We start from the raw sequence: 24747 nt of genomic DNA, 5'->3' as shown, positions 1-24747 counted from the left end.
GAGCGAGTCTGACCTCCAGGTGGGACATTCCCTGCCGAGACCTGTCTGACTTCAATTGTAGCCTTCCTATTTTGTGGAGGGCAGCGGCCCCCCTTCCAGTTCTCCTTTCCTTCCCTCCCCCCCCCCACTCAGCCTTCTGCACCAGGAGGGACACAGTTCATAAACAGGCTCTCCCCTCTCACCCCCTTAAAGATTTCCACCACGGCCCTTGTAAGCAGTCCTCCTCCCATACACCCACCGCAAGGTGGAGTCTGCAGTCGTTCCTGTCCACCTCTCAAATTAAGCCAATTTTTTTTTTTTTTTGCCTTTAACCAGGGTTTGCTGAATAAGCTGCAAACAGTAACCGGGTTTGTACACTGTGCTAATCTGCAAGCCAAGTCATTTACAAACCGCAGTGCGTAACGAGAGTTCACACTGGGGTCCTTACCCACCCTGGTTTATTACGATGGCACCCACTGCCACCTCCTCGCTTCACCGGATTCCTTCCCCTGTGGCAGAGATCTCTGTTTTAAAGTCACATTCTTAGCGGTGGAGGAGTGGATGTAAAGCACGACCTGTTTTCAAAGCCTTCAGAACTGCTAGAAAGGGCCATCCTGTCCCAGCTGTTGGCAGTGGAAAAATTTGACTTGATAGGGGTGAGGCACAAATCTACTTTTTATGGGGGTTTGGTAATTTATGGACTTCCCTGCCTGGGATGTCCTGTGACTTGCTTCCTTTTGGGGTGGGGGTGGGGTGGGGGCACTTGGAAGCTGCTAGGAAATTCTTCGAGCTCAAATCAAATGCGATTGCCTCTTGAGTTCCGCCACTTGCAAGCGAAAGGGAGTCAGAGCAGGCAACCGGGACGGCAGGCAAATGGGACGTATTTCTGTTCTGGATTGGCTTTGGAAGAGTTTTGGGGGAAACACTCTTTGGAAGAGTTCAAGGCCCGGAGATGCCTACGGTCTGTCGAGGTGAGCCAGGCACGTATGCTCCTTCCTTCTCCAATAGGACAAATCCTTCTCTTTTAAGAGGGGTGAGGAGGGGAAAAAAAATATCCCGGCTTTTCCAGCTGCTCCGATTGGCACCGATCCTAACACCACGGACTGTTCTGTTCCAGAGCACAGCAGTTCCTGCCGAGTTGTCCAATGTGGTTTTCCCCCTCCATGATGCCAGAAACCCCCTCGAGGGAGGTTTGAGGCTGGAAATCTCAAAACAGGCCCCCAAAAAAACAAAAACAAAAAAACACCTCGATCCGAAGAGTCCGAGGAGCTGGAGCCTTTAGAATAAAACTCGGAGCAGGAGGATGGAGAAGATGGCCGAAATCAGAGGGATGGATCCGGAATGGCTGCTTGGCGCGCCCCGAACGGCAGTGCGCCCGGTTCTCACCGATGCAGGCTGCGTAAGCCATCACGTGGGGGATGTAGTTCTGCTCGTGGACCCCGTGGAGGAGGTGAGCCATGGGGCCCTTGGCGAAGACGGCCACGTCCTCCCCTCCGTGGGTTTCCATGCGCAGTGGGACGGCTGACTGCGCCTGGTAGTTGGTATCGGCTGCGGAGGGAGAGAGAGAAAGTGAGTGCCCTCCAGAGGGAGGGGGAGAAAGACGAAGGAAGGCAGGATACGGAGCCGGTACCCGTTGGCATTCGGAGATGAGTCAAGGGAGAAGAGATGCCCCGGCAAACCTTTGGATGGACAAGCGCCATGGCTGATCCAGGGGTTCTAAAACAGGGAGAAATCCAGCCTGGACTGGCCCAAGGGCCATTGTAGATGACCCTTTGGAAATGAACAGGGGTCTCGCTGAACCCCGTTTGCTGGAAGGAAATTGACTGGTACTCACTGAAATTGACCGCAGAAATGTTCTCTCTCTCTCCGGCTATCATTTTGTATCCGGGTCCGTTTCCGTACAGGATGGAAGTGAATGGCTTCTTATCCATGTCGCTCTGCATCGGGGCCAGCCCTAGAGAAAAGGGAAGCCATCTTTACCAAGGCTTCTCCCATAACCTCTTTGGGGGCCTGTCTCTATGTGGACATGAAAAGATCGATCTCGGCATTAAATGAACCCAGAATTTATTTCCCAGCCCCCTTTCGCCCGGGGCAAGGGAGACCCAGTGTTATGGCACCAGCTGGGACCAAGTGGATGTGACCCACAAGTTGGGCTGTCCCCCAGGGAACTGTGCCCTCTGCTGTCCAAGGGGGCATTTCGCTGACCAAGAATTCAAGCATTCACACAGTGTTACAGGCGTCAATGGATGGAGACGTCACGTACCGAAAATGGAGTTGCCACGGGTTGTGTAGCCCCCAAATGTGAACACGTGGGAGTGGTCTGCGGTCACCACCGTCAGGGTGTCTTCGGAAGAGGTCAGGATGCCAGCCTTGCCAATGGCCCGGTCCATCTCCACCGCCTCATGCAGGGCCTGCTTGGCCTTTCCCTCGTGGTGTCCGTGGTCAATCCTGCCGCCTTCAGAGAACAAGGAGGGTGAATTCCAAGCTTGGTTCCTTCTCCCCAGCCCTCTTCAGTCACCCCTCTCCCCCCACAGCCCCCTTCCCGTGGCTCACCCTCCACCAGGAGGAAGAATCCACGGGGGTTCTTCTGGAGGATTCGGATCGCCACTGTCACCATTTCAGTCAAGGAAGGGTCAGTTTGGTTGTTCCTGCTGAGTTCATACATCATGTCGATGGGCTCGAAGAGACCTGCGGAGAAGAGGGACAGGACTTGGCAAGAGCTGCCCAGAAGATGCCACCCAAGCAACTGAAGAGGGGGATTTCACCAGGACCTCCACCCTTCAGTGTCTTGCTGTCCTGGGGATGAACTGCTGTGTGCATAGCTGCATGTCAAGACACTGTTGTGGCCCGTCAGCAGCCAGCAGAGCTGGCAGCAGATTCGGACAGTGAGGAGGTTGGGGAGGAACATGGGCCAGTCCTGGTATCTGGAGAAGGCTCGGATGAGGGCTCTGCATCGGAGGCAGAGAGGGGGCCAGCGCCGTCTGACAGTTATCAGCTGCCTTCGGAGTCAGACATCAGTGAGGCAGACGAACAGCTGGAGCCTGTTCCCAGAGTGCGCATGCGCAGAGTTGCCAGACGAAGGGAACAGCTGAAGAACAAGGGTCGACTCAGGATTAAAGCCACAGGTGGACGATGAAGGGCCCCTCCCAGAGTGAATAAAAGAGGAGCGAAAGGTGAGGGGAGTTTGCAGGAGACAATTAGTTCGCTTAATTGGTTCGTGACTCCTTGTCATGTTTTGAAGATATCGGCCTGGCAGCTCTCCAAGCCAGATAAGGTCTGTAGCTGTAAATTCTCCCTTGAAAGACTTGGCTGAAGGTGAATGAAAGGAATTCACAGTAACTTAATAAAAAGGGGTTTTTGTCAGGACAAGGAGTCTGCTTCGTGCTCTTGGGAAGCCAAGGTCAGAACAGACACATTCTGGTTGCTCTTGCGAGGGTCTGATCCTTGCCAGGGTGCCAACCTTCATCTGCCTGTCCTCCCCTCTCCGGAACTCCCCTACGCCCTTCCTTGCAAGAGGAAACTTTCACACGGAGTGTAGAACCTCGTAGCAATGAATTATCCCAAAGGCAAAAAAAACGGACTGGCAGCATCCTCAGAAGAGATCGGTCCCCCCCCCTTTAACCCATTAAATGAAAATGAGGCAGTGGGCAAGGCGGCTTCTCAGGGCTTTAAATTGCCCGCAAATCCATCCCATGCTGGAGGGCAAACGACATGCCCGAATTCTTAGGTCCGTGATGGAGAACCTATGGCACGCGTGCCACAGCTGGCACGCAGAGCCCTCTCTGCAGGAACGCAAGCCATCGCCTAGCTTAGCTCCACCACGCATGCGCACATGTGTGCCTCCCGACGGCCAGCTGATTTTCGGGATGCACGGGGCACATGCGGGAGATGCATGCACATGCACAGGGAGAGGGAGGGAATGCAGGGGGGTGCGGCGTGCCCCCTCCCAGCCTGCTTTTGGGCCCAGGAGGCTGCAGGGAAGCCTGCTAGGCCCAAAATGGGGAGAGGAGGGAGCAGCCCGCCCTAACCTACGGCCCATTTTTGGGCCCAGGAGGTTGTAGGGAGGCCTGCTAGGCCCAAAATGGGGGGAGGGGGGGCAGCCTGCCCTACCCCATGGCCCGTTTTTGGGCCCAGAAGGCTGTAGCGAGGCCTGCTAGGCCAAAAACGGGATGGTGGTGGGGATGCGCTTGCATGCGTAGGGGTGCCTGGGGGGGTCATGCACGCATGGATGGGGGGAGTGTGCGGGAGTCTTGCACACATGCGGAGAGGGCGGCACATTGCATTACATGTGCGCACTTTCGACACACGGCCCTTCCCCCCCCCTAATTTTTTCCATTTGGGCTTGGAGAGCGAGCGTTGTCCTTTGCTCGTGTGATAAGACATCTGGCACCGGGACAAATTCAGTGGCGGGGTCGGCCAAGCAAGTCATGCCAAGAAAGGTCACTCCAGAGGCCTTAGGGGCTCTCGAGGGGGGAGAGTCTCTGCTAAAGGGGGCCCAGAACCCTGAGAGTCCACCTGAGCTCCCCACCCGTCTGCCAAACTCACCCAAAACATAGTCGACTTTCGCTGGGTCCAGCTCCATCAGCCTCGCCCGGTTCCATAGATAAAGGGCATTCTGGGAGAAGAGGAGAGGGGGGGGGCTCAGCCGAAGGATTTTGGCAGCCGGATCCCTGCCCACTCCCCCTCTAAGGACAGCCAGGGCAGCTCACAAAGGAGGTTGTGGCTCAGGAGCGCCAGGCTGAAGACGGGCTTCCCTGACATAACTTGGGCGATCCTCAGTGGATCTCTCGCCGAGAGAGTCCAGGAGGACGAGGAGTGTGGGGTCCTTGGTGCTTTCGGAGACATTTCATTATCCAAACCAGGTAACATCATCATTGCTAGAAGGGAATGGGGTTGAAGAGGAGGAGGAGGAGGAGGAGGAGGAGGAGGAGGAGGAGGAGGAGGAGGAGGAGGAGGAGGAGGAGGAGGAGGAGGAGGAGGAAGAAGAAGAGGAGGAGAAGGAGGAGGAGGAGGAAAATGACTGTGGAGTTCTTGGTGCTCTCTGAGCTTCGTTTTTTTTTCTCGGAGACGTTTCATTACCCAAACTAGGTAACATTATCAGTGGGAGGAGGAGGAGGAGGAGGAGGAGGAGGAGGAGGAGGAGGAGGAGGAGGAGGAGGAGGAGGAGGAGGAGGAGGAGGAGGAGGAGGAGGAGGAAAATGACTGTGGAGTTCTTGGTGCTCTCTGAGCTTCGTTGTTTTCTCGGAGACGTTTCATTACCCAAACTAGGTAACATTATCAGTGGGAGGAGGAGGAGGAGGAGGAGGAGGAGGAGGAGGAGGAAAATGACTGTGGAGTTCTTGGTGCTCTCTGAGCTTGGTTCTTTTCTCTCAGACGTTTCATTACCAAACTAGGTAACATTATCAATGGGAGGAGGAGGAAACCAGTCAACTGCCTGTCTCCTGAGTTTTCTCCCAGATGGATCTGATGCCCAGGAGGAATCTAAACTACAATTCTCCTCGGTTAAACCTCCTCCTCTCATCCATCGTAATCAGAAACCGCTTTGCCGAGCTGGCCGCCTGCTCCCCTCACCTTGTCTTTGGGCTTAGTGTCTTTCCACTCCTGGACCAGGTTCCTATTGTCCAGCCTGGTCCCTCTGTACTTCTCCTCATCCGGGTACTCCACGTCGCTCGTGTTCTTGGGGAACATGTACTTCCGGCCGCCTCCCATGATGACCTGAGTGATAATCAAAAAGGGTCGTTTGCGCCAAAGTGCCCGGGGTCAGTTAAGCACATCAAACCTGCAGGCCAGAGAGACCCTCGGGAGGACAGAGCATCGTTGAGGGGAGAGACGGCACCTAGAAATACAAGGCCCTGAGACGCAGAGGCTTCCCCGTAACGGCACAGCGAGGCCTCCATCGCCTCTGATGCTGGCCCAGCCAGCTCTCTTATCCGGCCAGGGATTTGGCAGAGGCTGCGGGAAAGAGGCCCAGAGCAATTTGAGGCAACCTGAATGCTGCCCAAGGGCTGGGTTGGCGCCTTTAGGATCCTTCCCCAAACGAAGAGGATTTTAATTCAGCTGGGCAAGCATCTGAGGCGGCCTTGATGGAAAACATATTTATTTAACCACAGTCCCTTTCTGCTGGCGTTTCCAGCCTCTTCTTTGGATTTAGAGTCTTAGAAGGTGAATCACGAAACTGCAGCAGCGACGAAATAATCATAATAATTACACACCGAGAGATCTATATTAAATAGAATTGGCTGCCTAAGGTATAATTATTTCCAGCCTAGGAACAAAGTTAAAATTATATATTAAAAAAATGCCCCTATTAAGCTACTTAAATGACAGATTTAGCTCTCCTTTTCTCGGAGGATTTGTTTTCAAACGGAAAGGCGCACCTATTTATTTACCACAGGAAAAAAATGCGGTGCCCGATGCCACGGGCTGACGTTGTCACCGAAGCAGGCACGTCCCATTGGCCGGCTGGCCTAAACTCACAGGGCAGCTGCCCTGTGGACCCGAGGGGCACCCGGTGCCAAGGGCTCTGTGGAGGACAGTTGTAGGCTCCCAGCACCCGGAAGCAGCTGGCATGGCCATGTGCCATGGTTGAGCCAGGTCTTGGGAAGCGAAAGTAGCTGTTTCAGGGCCTCCTGGCATCTCCTCTGCCAAGGCTACCTTCCCATGCCAGCCAAGGGTTTCATAACCAGTGCAAGGAGTGAGATCTCTGCTTATGGGGAACTGCATTTCCAGCAAGGCCACAGATTCTGAGAACGGCCCCCGACCAGGAACCGGCCTCTGGGATAATCCAGGATAATTCCTTCTGAGAATTCCTGCTTCGTGTCCAATGAGCTTCGGTAACCTGGGTGTCTCTTGCCCCATCTGTTGTGGCCCGCCAGCGGCCAGCGGAGCTGATGGCAGACTCAGACAGTGAGGAGGTTGGGGAGGAACATGGGCCAGTTCTGGAGTCTGGGGAAGTCTCTGATGAGGGCTCTGCGTCGGAGGCAGAGAGGGGGCCAGGGCCGTCTGACAGTTGTCACCTGCCTTCGGAGTCGGACATCAGTGGGATAGAAGAACAGCTGGGGCCTGTTCCCAGTTTGCGCATGTGCAGAGCTGTCAGGAGAAGGGAACAGCTAAGGAACAAGGGTCAACTCAGGAGTAAAGCCACAGGTGGACAGTGAATGGCCCCTCCCAGAGGGAATATGTGGATTGACACACCGAGCAGCCCTTAACCTGCTTTTCTACTCCTGATGGTTGGTCGTTTTATAGAATCCAGATGCTGCTTGGGATCAACCAAGCAATTTTTCTTCTCCAGGGGGGTGGGTGGGTGGGTTGGAGGGCTGGACCCAAAGCAACTTTCCTTGAAACGAGGGAAGCCGTTTGGAAACGAAAGGGTGCACGGCTCCTATTGAGAACCACATATGCCACGAAGCACCGCTCGGCTCCTCTTGCAATGTGCCGCCTGCTCCGGTAAAGCGAGGAAGAAACGTTGTTGTGGCCAGAGGGTGCTGCGCCCTCTCTCTGAACCGGGTGGCACTCATGGGATAGCAGATTGGTTGGGTTTGGGCAGGGGTGGGATTTAAAAATTTTAGCAACCGGTTCTCTGCCCGGTTGCTGGGTGGGCGTGGCCATGGTGGGCGTGGCCTACTCTGCCTCCTGCACCACGGCAGAGGGGGTATTTTCGCCCTCCCCAGGCACCGGAGGCTTTCCTTGAGCCTCTGGGAGGTAAACCTGTCTCCCACGCTGCCATTCTGACCCCGCAATCTGCTTCAGCACCCACGGGCACCCTTTGGCACAGCTCCCCCAGGCACTGCCTGCATATCAAACCGAGTCCAAAGCCAAGTGATTCCTGTTTCCACAGTACCCAGCCCTATCACACATCTGTGGAAGTGGGTGCCCGACCTAGTTTTCAGCTCCGAAGAACAACACTTCTGGAAGGTTATCGTCAGGCGTCATAGAAAGAATTCCTTGCCGGCTTGAAAACTGGAAAAAACTGGAGGCTTCAAAAAACCCCTGTTTAAAAAAAAAAATTGTTCAGAAGCTCAGGATGAGAGCAGGAGAACTCCGGAGTGGAATTAGCACACAAATGCACGCAAACAAGAAGATATTGTTCCAATTGTCTACTTTGGCTGAACTAATAGATTTCATTTCAGGCACATTCAAAACTCATTAAAGCCACAACGGTTGCCCAGTCACGAAAGTTTATTTTAATAATGGTTTTATGCAATCGTTCGGGCTCCAAAGGGCGTGTTCCAAGAGCTGGAATTAATTCACGTGGGTGGATTAAGGCTGCGGTCTTTAACGTTTTTTTTTATACGGTGTTAATTTGTTTAACACTCTAAACTTTAGAGGACGCTGGCCCTTCAAGGATGGCCAAAGGCGATTTGATGATTCCTTGGTGAACTTTGGATTGCTCTCTCTTCTTTCTTCCCTTTTCTCTGGGCTAGGAGTTGTGTTTGAATCAAAATTATCCGGGTTAGGAGTTGTGCTTCAATCAAAATTATCCGGGTTAGGAGTTGTGCTTCGATCAAAATTATCCGGGTTAGGAGTTGTGCTTCAATCAAAATTATCCGGGTTAGGAGTTGTGGTTGAATCAAAATTATCCGGGTTAGGAGTTGTGCTTCAATCAAAATTATCCGGATTAGGAGTTGTGCTTCAATCAAAATTATCCGGGTTAGGAGTTGTGCTTCAATCAAAATTATCCGGGTTAGGACTTGTGCTTGAATCAAATTTATCTGGGTTAGGAGTTGTGCTTCAATCAAAATTATCCGGGTTAGGAGTTGTGCTTCAATCAAAATTATCCAGGTTAGGACTTGTGCTTGAATCAAATTTATCTGGGTTAGGAGTTGTGCTTCAATCAAAATTATCCGGGTTAGGAGTTGTGCTTCAATCAAAATTATCCGGATTAGGAGTTGTGCTTCAATCAAAATTATCCGGGTTAGGAGTTGTGCTTCAATCAAAATTATCCGGGTTAGGAGTTGTGCTTCAATCAAAATTATCGGGATTAGGAGTTGTGCTTGAATCAAAATTATCCAGGTTAGGAGTTGTGCTTGAATCAAAATTATCCAGATTAGGACTTGTGCTTGAATCAAAATTATCCGGGTTAGGAGTTGTGCTTGAATCAAAATTATCCGGATTAGGACTTGTGCTTGAATCAAAATTATCCGGGTTAGGAGTTGTGCTTGAATCAAAATTATCCGGATTAGGACTTGTGCTTGAATCAAAATTATCCGGATTAGGACTTGTGCTTGAATCAAAATTATCCGGATTAGGATTTGTGCTTGAATCAAAATTATCCGGGCTAGGAGTTATGCTTGAATCAAAAGGAAGAAAATCCGAGCTGCCATCGAGCCCTCAATGATTTAAACCAGCAGCCGAATCAAAGGCGAAGAATTACTCATGCTGAGATTCAGAAATGTCGTAAATCCGGAGAGGAAATTTTCCAGGAACACCCGTGTTCTGATTTCATTGCCAGAAAGAGCCATCCAAGCCATTAATAAGCAATGTTGCAACCTGTAATTGAGAGTGGTTTTTCCTTACAAAAAAAAAACAAAAGCCGAGTTTTTGTTAATGTGGTTGGTTTTCCTTCATGCTCATATATCAACTTTGTGTTTATAGTAAGAGTTGGGGTGTTGAAAAGCCCAGAGTCAGATTCGATTACGCAGAGCAAAGAATGGTGAAGAGACCAACAGGAGGACTGTACTGTCCCCCAATGGGGGGAGAGGAGGGGGGGGTTTCTGGCCATGGGAACTATCCGTGGCTGCCAAGATGACTCAGCCCCCTTCATCCTGGCTCTGGGGCAGCCGCCTGCCTCTTTCTTTGCACTTTTCCCTTTCTCAGCAGCCAGCCTTGAGTGGCCCACAGGAGGATTTTTTAACTTCTGAAGGAATTTAAGGAGTTGCACTTCAGGATGACACACCGGGAAGGGAACCAACAGGAGAGTTCTGAAAGACATGTTGGCTTGGACTCAAGAAAGTGAGCCAAGCTTGTTGTACTGGAAGTGCTCGTCACTCAACTGAAGTCTCCTTGTGGGTCTTCAAGAGGCAGGTGTCCCTCCCCGCGAGCCGTCCCTCTCTTTCCCACGTTTTCTTCCATCAATACAGGGCCCGGCTTGCCTCATGGAGGAACTTGATGTGACCGACAGCCGTCTCGTTCCGAGCCTCATTGGAGGCTGATCAGAAGGAAGTGAGCTCTGTCGAAATCCTGGCCCAAGAATGACGTTCTTGGCCGCCGTCCATGAGACAATGATCCACATCTGCCCTTAAAACAGTGTTTTGACCTAGGCTTCCCCAAAAACCACGAAGCAGAATTCTGGTCCCGAGAAACAGTCTTTCAAAGGTGGATTTATGACCACAGACCTTATCTGGCTTGGAAAGCTGCTATGTAATTTTTTTGCAAATGCAGTGCTGTGCAAGGAAAAACTTGGCACAGAGTCTCTGAGATTCATGGATCTTTACACCCCTGAACCGAACGAACGAATGAACGGTTTCCTGCAAAAGCCCACTCCTCTTTTCTTTCCTATGGGATAGGTCATTCATCATCCATCTGTTTATGAGCTGAGGTGGCGCAGTGGTTAGAGTGCTGTACTGCAGCTACTTCAGCTGACTGCTAGTTCAGCAGATCAGCAGATCAAATCTCACCGGCTCGAGGTTGACTCAGCCTTCCGTCCTTCCGAGATGGGTAAAATGAGGACCCAGATTGTTAGGGGGCAATATGCTATTTAGTATACTGTCGCTTGTTGTAAGACGCCCAGAGTCCTCGGAGAGTGGGCGGCATAGAAATATGATTAATAAAATAAAAAAAATAATAAAATAAAAATCTGTGGCTTTACACCCAAGTTGACCCTGATTTCTTAGCTGTTCTGGCAGCTCTGTGCAGCTCTGGGAACAGGCTCCAGCTGTTCCTCTGACTCACTGCTGTCTAGCTCCAGAGGCAGCTGATAACTGCCAGACAGCCTTGGCCCCCTCTCTGCCTCCGAGGCAGAGCCCTCATCCGAGCCTTCCCCAGCCTCCAGGTTCCTCCCCAACCTCCTCATTGTCCAACTCTGCTGCCAGCTCCGTTGGCGGGCCACAACAAACAGATCAGTAGGTATCTTCTTTGGGGAGATGGCTTGACTGGTGAAAGTGGGCAGATGGAGGCCAACCAAGACTGGGATTCGGAAGGAAGGGTGGTCCTCCCAATCAATGTGAGAGGCAGAGAAGGAAAATCCATCTTAGAAGATCAGAGGTTGTTGGGTGGAACTGAGATCCAGTGTTTCTCTCCCTTTTGGTTTTGTTTTCTTTTGGTTTTTTTGCTTGACAGAAGATCAAACAGGTTGTCAGACTACGCTGCTATCTCAAAATTAAATGAATTTCCAAACTGCCAATCTTTAAGGAAATCTTTCTTTAATTGAGCACAGCCACCGGATCATGACTCCGCGCGGACAAGACTGACCTTTTGCCCCCCAATCCCTCCCTTTCCGATCCCCAAATCTCTGCTTCTCATTGGCTTCAGACTTGTTTTCTCATCATTTCCCAGGAATGTGCCCCCTCCCCTCATTTCCACGACAACCCGACTTCAAAGGGATTTGGCAGGCAAAAGTTTCAGAGTTTATCTCTCGCTCTCCTCTGCTCTCTATGCCAGCGTTGAAACGCTGACACAGGTGAGAGGGGAAGTCTCCATCCCATTCTCAGCTCCTGGGTTCAAAATGCAGCAAAGCAGACCCAGGCCCGGATCCTGAAGGGGCTTCTTGGTCTGCTCACCAAAGCCTCCTTGCTGCAGATGGAGAACCGAAGTGGAGAAGGAAGGGACCTCCCGTTGCTCAAACTGGGTGGGAACACCTGGCTCATTGTCTGTCTCCTTTTACTTGGATAAGTCCTGGGGGGGTGTCTCCCTGGAGGGTCTTCATCCAGGGAGCCCTCCAAGGAAGAGAAACGGCACTCTGGACCAGGGGTGAAATTCAGCAGGTTCCAACAGGTTCTGGAGAACCAGTAGCGTAAATTTTGAGTAGTTTGGAGAACCGGCAAATGCCACCTTTGGCTGGCCCCGCCCCCATCTATTCTCTGCCTCCCGAGTCCCAGCTGATCGGGAGGAAATGGGGATTTTACAGTATCCTTCCCCCAGGAGTGGGGAGGGAATGGGGATTTTGCAGTAACTTTCACCTGGAGTGGTGTGGGAATGGAGATTTTGCAGTATCCTTCCCCAGCCACACCCACCAAGCCACGCCACACCCACAAAACCAGTAGTTAAAAAAATTTGAATTCCACCACTTGCAGCTCCCCTGCCCTAAATCAGCTTCCCTGAATCGCTGGACTCACCTCGATGTCTGGGATGTTTTCAAACAGCTGGTGAGCGATGTCTTTGCACCCCTGCTGAAGCGCTTCCGGGGGCATCTCGTTGTCCGAATACCAGTCCCGGTCGGCCGAGTGCGCGTAAGCAGCACTCGGCGTGGCGTGATTGACGCGGGTGGTGGTGACAATGCCCACAGATTTGCCTGCCGGTCGGAGGAAGAAAAGGCACATTAATCACCGCCACCACGGAGGGTATTGGGTCTTGTGGGCACAAAGGGCCCCTGGGAGGATGCTAGGCGCGGGCAGAGCTCCTGGGTTGCAGTGCCAAACTTTTTCTTGGCTGCTGAGCTAAATCTTTCTCTGCAAGGGGTTCAGCCTTTCCCAAAGTTTATCAACTTGGCTGAACTGTTTTTTTTTTTTTAATTTTTTAGCTAAACTTTGCACTGCTGGTGGTCTCGCTACAGTTCGCACCCATGGAAAGGACAATGGGACTCTGTCCTCCCGTCGGCTCTTCCCCTCTCCCCCCCCCCGCCTGTGGAAGCTGGAGGGGGGAAAAAAAAATCCGGACATTTATTGTGGTTACTGATTTTGACTCTCCATTAAATGAAACTCTGAAGTAGACAGCTGGGCCCAATCTGGGCACTGAGAAGCATCAAACTCTAACCTTTGAGCGCCAGTTAGTTAATAAGTCCCTGTTGGGCATTTAACTAGAGATTTAATATTTATCTCCCCTCTGAAATTTGGCTGTTTAGAGTGCACGGAATCCTGTTGAAAAAGTTTTTTTAAAAAAAAAGCAAGCCGTGAATGAAATGTTTCTGACTGTGCTTTTACCAGCAAAGAAAGTGAGAACTTTCCTTGTTACTGTGTTTCCCCGAAAATAAGCCCTCCCTGAAAATAAGCCCTCCCCTGAAAATATTTAAGTGCATGCACAGCCAGTCCCCGCCATTTCCTCTGGTTAGGGTTAGGGAGACAAAGCTGGAAATCAGGTAAGACGGCAAAAGGGGCCTCGTCTTGCTCCACGTGCCCCAAAATAATAAGACCTCCCCGAAAATAAGGCCCAGCGCTTATTTTGGGGTTAAAAAAATTATAAAACAGGGTCTTATTTTCAGGGAAACATGGTAGATAGAAAGTAAATGAAAGTAAAGTAAATGATAAAGTAAATTAGAGAAAAGTAAGATCATAAATGTTAGTACTGAAAATAAGAAAATAAGGTAAATAATCACAGCATTTTAATGTAAGAAGAAACTCAGCTTAAAAGCTTTTTGGTTATATTATTACTATTGTTACTATATCATTATTATTATTATTAGCTTTATGTCAACGTTGTAACAACGCTTTTTTGAGGGGGGGGGTCTTTTTTATTTGTAAATGGTATACCCTGACAATGCACTGTTTTTCAAAAAAAGGCCAAGCACTTATTTCGGGGTTCAACCAAATATAAGACAGGGTCTTATTTTCAGGGAAACACGGTATCTTTTCGTAGCCTTGAGGAATTCCCTTGGTTCAGGCAGCCACGTTCTGGGAAGTTTGCTGGTCTGTGGCTTAGTGTCCTGTGGACCCCCTCCCCACGTTCTACAGGCCGCGGTTGTCGTGCCTTAATGTCGTGCGTTAATGTAGCCCGAGGTGGCTTATTCAGCAAGCACGGTTCTGAGCCACATCCTTTAGCAACAGGAGAGTCTTTGCTGTTTTCACGCCAACATTGGAGGTGCTAAACTTTCTCCAGGGCGTATGATCTATTTTCTGCAAATCTTAACGCTTAGTTGGGAAAAGGGCCTCCTTCCCGATTTCATTTTATCGAACGTCTCCAAGGTGCATACCAGAAGGGAAGCCTCTATCACCAGGAACGTGAAGTAATTCCTCTGAAAATCTAAGAATACGTCTCTTTCAGGGATGGGCTGTTGGGGGTTCGCAGGGGTTCGGGAGAACCTCTAGCTAAGATTCTGTGCAGTTCGGAGAACCCCCAAATCCCTCTCCTGGCTGGCCCTGCCCACCCTCCCCTCCCCTCCCAGGAGTCCCCATAAGTGCAGGGCATGCATGGAGGTTCGAGGAGGGTGAAAAACGGGCCTACCAGAAGTTCAAGAAGCCCGGAAACAGGCCCATTTCCGGCCTCCAGATGGCCTCCGGAGCCTGGGGAGGCCGTTTTCGCCCTCCTGGAGGCTTGAGGAAAGCCTCTGGAGCCTGGGGAGGGCTAAAACGCCCCCCCCCATGGTGCAGGAAGCCAACTAGCCACACCCACCATGGCCACACTCACCCAGCAACTGGGCAGAGAACCCCTTGCTAAAATTTTTGAAGCCCACCTCTGGTCTCTTTCCTTTCCTGCTCAGCTGGATTGTACCATTCACCCGTGTGGATTTCACAGGCATCTCAGCGTATATAATGCCCCTCATTCTCATCCTTGGTTGTTTCCCTTGAGCCAATTACTTCCTTTCCAGCCTTTACTGGAAGCTATTAAGCATCAGCTTTCCAACTCCTGGCTTCAATCCAGCTGCTAATCTGGGATTCACCTAGCTGAGGGGGTTAGCAACCTGCAGCTCTGGAGCCGCATGTGGCTCTTTCACCCCTCTGCTGCGGCTCCGTCACTCAAAATATAAGTCACACCCATGCGACACCTGCCAGCACGCAATTTGTTGAGCTTTTCAAACCCCGGTAGGCCAACCATGGATAAATCCAAGAAAAGAAAAGTTTCAGAAGAAAACAGAACTATAAGAAATAGTCAGGCATGGGAAGGGTTTTGTGGCTCCCGGACGTTCTCTTTTCTGTGGGAAACGGGTCCAAATGGCTCTTTGAGTATTTAAGGTCACAGAGCCCTGATCTAGCCAGCAAAGGGACACCCTGAAAATCTCCCCACCATTTTTGCAGCTTCTGCCATCACAATCGTCCTTTTCCAGCCTGATACCTGCTTGGTTTCCTCTTGCAAAGCTGAGTCCCTTAATTTCAGAGTTAGATGGTGGTTAACCACAGGAACAGGCCGAGAACAAAGAGCTGCAGGGCAGGAAGCTGGGTGTAGAAGAGAAGTCGTGCGGGGATGAGACGAGCGTGCCAAAGCACCTGCTCCTCCCTTTCCCCTCTTGTGGGCAAGGATTTTCCCCACCTTCCCCCAGCGAGGCTGTGGGTTGAACCTCAGCCCTTCCTATCCAGGGCTGCTGCCACCAACTAGCGACGGATCCCTCGCGCAGCTCCGACGCCACCGAGCAAGGGCGCAAGGCCACGTTCCACACGTCGCCACTTTCTCCCGGCCCCAAGTTCAAGGCCATCCTCACCCCTCTGGAGGAAGGTCAACTTTTCTATTCTTCCTTCCGGTGTCTGGACCAATTTCCAAATTGAGCCTTTACGAGAAACCCTGCAAAGTTGGGCACTCTGGAACTTTCCCATTAGGGGAACTCCAAGGGCAGCCGAGGCTTGCCCGCAGACCGGGCAACTCTCTTCCGCTGTCTGAATGCTCTGCAGGCTTCCTTCGCCAGCCCAGCGCCCTCCAACCGATTGGATTTTGCTTTGCCTAAGCAAGCCACACTTCACCAGAAAGACAGCCGACAGAAGGAAGCAGACACGGCACTGAAATTGTGGGTGCAGACTTGACTGCCAGCCCCCCACCACTGGGATGTCTGGAGGCTGCTTCCGAGCCCCCAACCCCCTTTATCCAACAAACTTGGGCCTTAAGGCATCGAAGCTGTTCAGGCATCCCCTTTTTCCCCAAACCATCATCCACTCCCTTTCTTGCAGCCTTTGTCATCTCTAGCTCCAAAGCACGGGATATGTACGTGAGGTTCTTTGCACAACACTCCTCTGTGCCTTAGCCTTATTTGCCACTTCTTGGTGATTTCAAAACACAACACACCCAGGCAGGCAGGCAGGCACTCCATTGCATGGGCAAAAACAGCTGCCGAAGATGGTTTACAGTAACTTTTAAGGAAGAGCTTAAACCAGGGGTGAAATGCTACCGGTTCAGACCGGATCGCCCAATCCGGTAGCGATGGCGGTGGGTGGTTCAGAGAACCGGTAGCAAAAATCACTGCCTACCTCCCCATGCCCAGCTGAGCCACGCAATCATCAGAGGCTTTTTAAAAAAAATTTAAAAAGCATGTTTTCTACAACCTCTTTGGCCCGAAGAAATGCTTTTAAAAGTAAAAAAAAAAGGCCTCTGATGATCGCGCGGCTCAGCTGGGATCATCAGAGGCTTTTAAAAGCACTTTTTCTACAACCTCTTCGGCCGAAAAAATGCTTTTAAAAGTTAAAAAAAAAGCCTCTGATGATCGCACGGCTCAGCTGGGATCGTCAGAGGCTTTTAAAAGCATTTTTTCTACAACCTCTTCGACCGAAAAAATGCTTTTAAAAGTAAAAAAAAAAAAAAGCCTCTGATGATCGTGCGGCTCAGCTGGGATCGTCAGAGGCTTTCAAAAGCATTTTTTCTACAACCTCTTTGGCAAGAGGTTGTAGAAAAAATGCTTTTAAAAGCCTCTGACAGTCCCAGCTGAATTGCCTGATCGTCAGAGGCTTTTAAAAGCATTTTTTTTACAACCTCTTCGGCCGAAGAGGTTGTAGAAAAAATGGTTTTAAAAGTAAAAAAAAAAAAAAAAAAGTTGGCCACACCCACTGTCACATTACCCCCCCCACCAAGCCACACCCACAGAACCAGTAGTAACAAATTTTACATTTCACCACTGGCTTAAACCACTAGGCTTTTTCACCAGGGCCCAGCACGTTCTACAGGCCTGTGAGAAACGCCTTGGGACAGGAATACAAACATGCCAGGAGTCGATTTCTCCATCCTGTTTCCTGGTCAGCTGGCAGCGCCACCTCATCTTGAGGCAAGACGAGCCCAGCCATTTCAAAAGCCGATTGTTTATCAGACACCTTGTTGGCTGCCGACCAACTGGGAGCCGTCCGAGCACACCCCGTCCTCAAACTCTGAAGCTTTCGCAAGACCTTAAGTTCAACCCTTCTCCAGACCTCCATTCTCCCGACACAGATACTCCTCAGGAGGGAACTTGCTAGACCGCCCGTCCCGGGCTCCGCCACCCACCTCAAATCCATCTAGCTTTTCTCACCTGCTGCTTTCGCCCACTTGAGTATGGAGGTCACTTCGTTGCCGGCCGTCGTGTTGCATTGGGACCGCGTCACGGCTGCGCTGACCCCCAAGGTGCCTTCGTTGGCCTTCACGCCACATAAGTAAGCAGTGGCAGTGCCCGCGCTATCCGGCACCTGTGCGTTGGTGTTGTAAGTCTGCCAGAAAAAAAAAGAATTGTAAAATGGTGGGCGATTCACCTGTAGGAACTGTTCCTTCCCATCACGGATGCGGGAACGGCCGTGGGATATGGCTCCAGGTGCCAGCTTTTACAGATACCGTGTTTCCCTGAAAATAAGACCCTGTCTTATATTTGTTTGAACCCCGAAATAAGCGCTTGGCCTTGTTTTCGGGGAGATCTTATTATTTTGGGGCGTGTGAAGCTCTTGCCGTCTTACCAAGGATCCCAATACTCCCATGTTACACCTCTCCTGCGCGACTTGCATTAGTTGCCGGTTGCCCTCCGGGTGAGATTCAAGGTGCTGGTGTTAACCTATAAAGCCCTTCATGGCTTAGGCCTAGGATATCTGTCGGACCACCTGCAACCAGCATCGACTTCCCATCGCCCGGTGCGTTCCCACAGAGAGGGTCTACTCAGGGTGCCGTCGGCTAGACAATGTCGGCTGGCGACCCCCAGGGGTAGAGCCTTCTCCATGGCTGCGCCCACTCTTTGGAATCGACTTCCCGTGGGTCTTCGGCTGGCCCTCGACCTTCGTACCTTCCGCCGTGAGCTTAAGACCTGGCTGTTTAAACGCCCTAGCCAGGACTGATGGGGTCCTGTTTTAATTTGTTGTTTTAATTTGTATTTATTGGGATTGTTTCGTTTGATGTAAGCCGCCCTGAGTCCTTCGGAGAGAGGGCGGCATATAAATCCAATTAATAATAATAATAATAATAATTATTATTATTATTATTATTATTATTATTTAATCTTTAGTGAGATTCACAGCCTTTGAGGCCGGTTAATAGCTCAGCAGCTCGAGTCCTAACCAAGGACCTAGGAACCGTTAAGGTATCGTCGGAGGATGTAAGCTGTTCCGAGTAAGGTGGTTTTTTGTAGAGTCAAAATGTTCAAGTCCGGCAAATTTAGAATTTCTAAATAGCGGGGTAGCCCTTTGGCTATTGCTCCAAGGGCTCCGATTACAATCGGGACAACACACAATTTCTTTTTCCACAGTCGCTCAACTTCAATTTGCAAGTCCCAGCACTTTGTGATTTTTTCTTGCTGCTTATCTTCAATCCGTGCATCACCAGGTATTGCAATGTCAATGAACCATACTTTTTTTTTTCTTTTCAACTATTGTTAGGTCAGGTGTGTTGTGGACCAAGTGCCTGTCAGTCTGAATCCTAAAGTCCCACAAGATCTTGAGTTTCTCATTCTCTAAAACTTTCTCAACCTGATGTTCCCAGTTATTATTATTATTATTATTATTATTATTATTATTATTATTATTATTATTATTTCCAGCTCTGTCTCCCTAACCCTAACCAGAGGAAATGTCCGGGACTGGCTGCACATGCATTTAAATATTTTCAGGAAGGGCTTATTTTCGGAAGAGGGTTTATTTTACAGGGAGGGCTTATTATCAGGGGATGTCTTATTTTCACGGAAACACGGTACCAACACGGTCTGAGGGGGCTTGAGCCTCTCCCCTCTTCAAACAGCTGTCAACAATTTTAATTTCTCCGATTGGCGGGGGTGGGTGGGTTTCCAGCTCTTTTCATTGCCCATCGAAGCTGGCTGCCAACGCCAAAATGGCCTAAGCTACGAAACCTGTCGGAACTCTGCCTAGTACCTGGTGTTCCAGGATTTTAACAAAAGATTGATATCAATATCCTCTCAATTCCTGTTCGTGGGACTTGGTGTGCGGACGGAGCGGCAAGAAATTGGCAAAGCAAGGCAAGGCAGGGGTTGCAAAATGTTCCTCCTTTGAGCAAGCAAGCGTGGCCTCGTCCATTGTGATAACCGCAGCTTTTAAAAGCCTGCAGGGAAGGGGAGTAGAAAGAAAGCAAAAATCGTAGGTGGGATATTTGATCGGGAAAGGAAGGTTGTTCTGTACCTCTGCTCTCTTGTGGCTCCCACCTGGTAAGCTTTGCCGTTTCCATAATCCCATCCAAAAAAAAAAAAAAAGGGGGGGGGGGAGGAATTTTGATCCACCAAGGGAAGTCTTGCGTGACTCTTCCCACAGATCAGCCAGAGGCAGCCTGGCTGTCATCGCTTAGGCAAGAAAAAAAATCCAAAAGTACACATATGGACTGGGTGAAAGCAGGCTTCATAGCAGTAACTGCGAGAGGGATCTTGGAGTCTTAGTGGACAACCAGTTAAATATGAACCAAAAAGCCAATGCAATCCTAAATTGCATTAACAAGAGGGGTTCAATCAAGATCAAGGGAGGTACTAATACCACTCCATAAAGCCTTAGTAAGACCACACTTAGAGTACTGCATCTAGTTTTGGTCACCACACTATAAAAAAAGACGTTGGGACTCTAGAAAGAGTGCAGAGAAGAGCAACCAGGATGATTAGGGGACTGGAGGCTAAACATTAACAGATTAACCGAATTGGAAGGGACCTTATAGGTCATCTAGTCCAACCCCCTGCTCAAGCAGGAGACCCTACACCATTTCTGACAGATGGCATGTCCAATCTTTTCTTGAAAGTCTCTAGTGATGAAGCTCCCACAACTTCCGAAGGCAACTTCTGTTCCATAGGTTGATGGTTCTCACTGTCAGAAAGTTCCTCCTCATTTCTAGATTGAATCTCTCCTTGGTCAGTTTCCATCCATTATTCCTTGTCTGGCCTTCAGGTGCCTTGGAAAAGAGCTTGACTCCTTCTTCTCTGTGGCAGCCCCTCAAATATTGGAAGACGGCTATCCTGTCTCCCCTGGTCCTTCTCTTCACTAGACTAGCCAGGCCCAGTTCCTGCAACCGTTCATCGTATGTTTTAGCCTCCAGTCCCCTAATCATTTTGGTTGCTCTTCTCTGCACTTTTTCTAGAGTCTCAACATCTTTTTTAAAAACATACGATGAACGGTTGCAGGAAGCGGGCATGGCTAGTCTAGTGAAGAAAAGGACCAGGGGAGACAGGATAGCCGTCTACCAATATTTGAGGGGCTGCCACAGAGAGGAGGAAGGGGGGTCAAGCTATTTTCCAAAGCACCCAAAGGCCAGAAAAAGGAATAACGGATGAGCTACCAAAAAGAGCCTTGGTAGCACAGTGGACTAATGCACTGTTATTAACATCTGCTGCTTGCAATTTACTGCAAGTTCAAATCCCACCAGGCTCAAGGTTGACTCAGCCTTCCATCCTTTCTAAGGTAGGTAAAATGAGGACCCAGATTGTGGGGGCAATAAGCTGACTTTGTATGAATATACAAAAGGATGAAAGCTATTTTTTTTTTCAATTTGATTTATATGCCGCCCTTCTCCAGAGACTCAGGGCAACTTACAATGCGTTAAGCAATAGCCTTCCTACTTTTGTATATTTTATACAAAGTCAGCTTATTGCCCCCACAAACTGGGTCCTCAATTTACCTACCTTAGAAAGGATGGAAGGCTGAGTCAACCTTGAGCCTTGGCGAGATTCGAACCTGCAGTAATTGCAGGCAGCTGGTCTTAATAACCAGCTTAATAACAGGGTGCCTTAGACCACTGTACTACCAAGGCTCTGTACTACCAAGGCTATTGCTTAACGCATTGTAAGCCACCCTGAGTCTCCAGAGAAGGGCGGCATATAAATTAAAGCAAAAAAAAAAAAGCAAAAAAAAAAACTGACCAAGGACTGGGCCTCCCTTCCTAGGGCCACTTTAGGAGGGGAAAGAGCTGGGAGAAGGCTCGGAGAGGCTCCCACGGGGACCAGGGTGTGATGTTTGGTCTTTTAATCCACACCAGCCAGTCTTTAAGCACGTGATGGCAGAGCAACAGGTTCCTCGGGAGATTCCCGGACGCCGATCCTGTGCCCTTTCGGTCTGTGACAGATTGGTAGACCCACCCTCTTTGTCTACCAAAGGTAGCTTTTGTGTTTTGTGAGAAGCAGCCTCGCTTCCTTCAGGCTGCAGAAGTTTGGCATCTTGTGCCCGTGCGCTCCACGGAAATTTTGCCTTCCGTCTGGTCCTCCAAAGCCACACCTTAGCAATCAGATGTCTCTGTGTGTGATTGTTTTCTACTTAGGGAAATGAACTGCCGACACCGTGACATGAGCTAACCTTGGGGTTCCCGCTGCCCTGCCAGCCGCTCCCTCTGGGCCGGGGTCCGTATGTGTCACCTGGAGCCTTGCCAAATTTTGGGGAGGTTTCCCGGGAACAGGTGAGGCACGAGGCTCGGAACTCTTCCTCTTTCGGCTTCCCTTCCTCCTCCACCCAGCAGCCGCCAGTCTGAAGAAAGACGGGCCCTGCTTACCTTAGAGAGGGCCACATATGGAAAACGGTCCATTTCTAATACAGTTTCCTCTCCGGTTCTCTGTTGCAGCTGGCCCTTCAGGATACGAGCGGCCGTCACGGTGGAGATGCCCATCCCTGGCGCAGGAGAGCCTCGGTGAGTAATTGACCCCCACCAGTTAAGAGATCCCCAGAATGCCCCGGAAGCTGCCTCAGTTTCCCCATGGCCGCATGGCAGCCCAGGACAGGGGTGGGCTTCAAAAATTTTAGCAAGGCGTTTTTGCCCTCCCCAGGCTCCAGAGGCTTTTCTCGAGCCTCCGGGAGGGCGAAAATGGCTTCTCCAGGTTCCGGAGGCCATCTGGAGGCCGGAAAGGGGCCCATTTCCAGCCTTCCTGAACTTTCAGAAGGTTTTTCGCCCTCCCCGAGCCTCCACCCGCACCCCACACTTATCTGCATCCAAAACGGGCTGCGTGGGGACTCCTGGGAGGGGCGGGATGGGGTGGGTGGGGCCAGCCAGGAATGGGATTTGGGGGCGGGTTCTCCGAACTGCACAGAATCTTAGCTAGAGTTTCTCCCGAACCCCTGCGAACCCCCAGCAGCTCACCCCTAGCCCAGGAGCAGTGGAGAAATCCAATTTTTTTTACTACCGGTTCTGTGGGCGTGGCTTGGTGGGCGTGGCAGGATACTGCAAAATCCCCATTCCCACTCCACTCTGGGACCAGGCAGAGGTGGTATTTGCCGGTTCTCTGAACTACTCAAAATTTCCGCTACCGGTTCTCCGGAACCTGTCAGAACCTTCTAGATTTCACCCCTGGCCCAGGAGCCTCGGGGTCTCCCCAAAAGGCCAGCTGAAGTAACTCAGCCATGACATCCCTCGAGAACTTTTGTAATGCCCCAAAATGTCCTCCATTCCAGTCTGCTTGCGGGGTGGGAGGGCGCATTCACCTGACGGCCATTTCCACAAGCTGTGTGGAAGGCTCTCTCTCTCTCTCTCTCTCTCTCAGCCCAGCCCACCTCACCGGGTTGTCGTTGTGGGGGGGAAAAAAAGAGGACGGAAAACTACGCTCGTCGCCTCAAGTTGTTTATAAAAAATAATAAAAAGCAGAATATTTTTTTAAAAAATGTTTAGGAAAGTTTCTCTTGGAGGATCCTTCTCTCTTCTGGGGGGACTTCCCCCCTCCTCCCCTCCATTCCTTCACAGTCTTCCCTTTCCTACATCCAGGTGCCAAAGGGAAGATTAATTAGCGTGTCCTCCTTAATCACCTTCTTTGCACAGCTGTCCAGTGGGTTAAACAAAGGGAGGGAAGGCAGAGCCCGAAAGGGGCCAGTGAAAACAGCCAAGAGGCCGATCACCCTTCTCGGGCTGGCCTGCGACTAAGGAGAGGCAGACTCCGCCATCTTGCAGCACCCACCGTCTCCGAGGAAGAGGATGATGTTCTTGGCCACGTTGGTGTTTAGCTTTTGAAGGGTCAGGGCTCTCTTCAGAGTCTCCTGAGCCTGGAGCCGCCAGTACTGAGGATCCTTCTCCTTTTCTGCAATGGGAGAGGGGGGAAAGGAAGTGGGTAATAGCACCCCAATTACATGTGCCCCCCTCACACAAGGCTTCTGCTCGGCAGCCTCCTTCCCCAGGCCTGGCCGAGCACCCCAGCAAACCTCCTCGCTTACCTGGGACCACGAAGGAGAGGGATGCCTGCGCCAAGAAGGGGAACAGCAGTAGCAGAAGGGGCTTCATTGCGAGGTCTCAGGGAACCGGTTTCCCCAGCACAGGAAAAAAATCCTCCGGGTCCTGCAAGGGGTACAGGGACATCCCCATCAGCTACAGAGATCAGGACGATCCCTTAAATGTGTGCTAGCAGTGTGCGGTGACAGCCAAAAAAGGCAATAGCAATAGCACTTAAGACTTATATACCGCTTCATAGTGCTTTTACAGCCCTCTCTCTAAGCGGTTTACAGAGTCAGCCTCTTGCCTCCCAAACAATCTAGGTCCTCGTTTTACCCACCTCGGAAGGATGGAAGGCTGAGTCAACCTTGAGCCCTGTCAGGATCGAACTGCTGGCAGTGGGAATGCAGAGTTAGCCTGTAATACTGCATTCTAACCACTGGGAGGGAAGGAAGGAAGGAAGGAAGGAAGGAAGGAAGGAAGGAAGGAAGGAAGGAAGGAGGAAGGAGGAAGGAAGGAAGGAAGGAAGGAAGGAAGGAAGGAAGGAAGGAAGGAAGGAAGAAAGGAAAATAGCAATAGTACTTAGACTTATATACCACTTCACAGTGCTTTATAGCCCTCTCTAAGTGGTTTACAGAGTCAACATATATTGCCCCCAACAATCTGGGTGCTCATTTTACACACCTCGGAAGGATGGAAGGCTGAGTCAACCTTGAGCCCTGTCAGGATCGAACTGCTGGCAGTGGGAATGCAGAGTTAGCCTGCAATACTGCATTCTAAAAGGAAGGAAGGAAGGAAGGAAGGAAGGAAGGAAGGAAGGAAGGAAGGAAGGAAGGAAAATAGCAATAGTACTTAGACTTATATACCACTTCACAGTGCTTTATAGCCCTCTCTAAGCGGTTTACAGAGTCAACATATATTGCCCCCAACAATCTGGGTGCTCATTTTACACACCTCGGAAGGATGGAAGGCTGAGTTAACCTTGAGCCCTGTCAGGATCGAACTGCTGGCAGTGGGAATGCAGAGTTAGCCTGCAATACTGCATTCTAAAAGGAACGAAGGAAGGAAGGAAGGAAGGAAGGAAGGAAGGAAGGAAGGAAGGAAGGAAGGAAGGAAGGAAAGATAGATAGCAATAGCACTTAGATTTATATACCGCTTCACAGTGCTTTTATAGCCTTCTCTAAGCGGTTTACAGAGTCAGCCTATTGCCCCTATAACGATCTGGGTCCACCTCGGAAGGTTGGAAGGCTGAGTCAACCTTGAGCCCTGTCAGGATCGAACTGCTGGCGGTGGGGAGAGTTAACCTGCGATACTGCATTCTAAAAGGAAGGAAGGAAGGAAGGAAGGAAAGAAGGAAGGAAGGAAAATAGCAATAGCACTTAGATTTATATACTGCTTCATAGTGCTTTTGCAGCCCTCTCTAAG

General features: G+C 50.5%; 1 protein-coding gene across 1 annotated transcript; it reads right to left on the bottom strand.

Moving 5' to 3' along the window:
- Positions 1–714: 714 nt before the first annotated feature.
- ALPL (alkaline phosphatase, biomineralization associated) lies at positions 715–23394 on the bottom strand. Its single transcript, XM_070956310.1, is given in 12 exon segments — positions 715–1338; positions 1340–1527; positions 1814–1933; positions 2243–2434; positions 2533–2667; positions 4525–4594; positions 5551–5694; positions 12252–12427; positions 17270–17444; positions 21685–21800; positions 23075–23194; positions 23328–23394. Coding segments are annotated over 12 exon segments (1584 nt in total). The 3' UTR covers positions 715–1257.
- Between the last annotated feature and the right edge of the window lie 1353 nt (positions 23395–24747).

The sequence above is a fragment of the Pituophis catenifer genome, unplaced genomic scaffold (genome assembly GCF_029215685.1).
Source record: "Pituophis catenifer annectens isolate HBS135680 unplaced genomic scaffold, rPitCat1.0.hap2 SCAF_18, whole genome shotgun sequence".
In the NCBI taxonomy this organism is placed as follows: domain Eukaryota; kingdom Metazoa; phylum Chordata; class Lepidosauria; order Squamata; family Colubridae; genus Pituophis; species Pituophis catenifer.
This window is presented reverse-complemented; position numbering and strand designations above follow the sequence as displayed.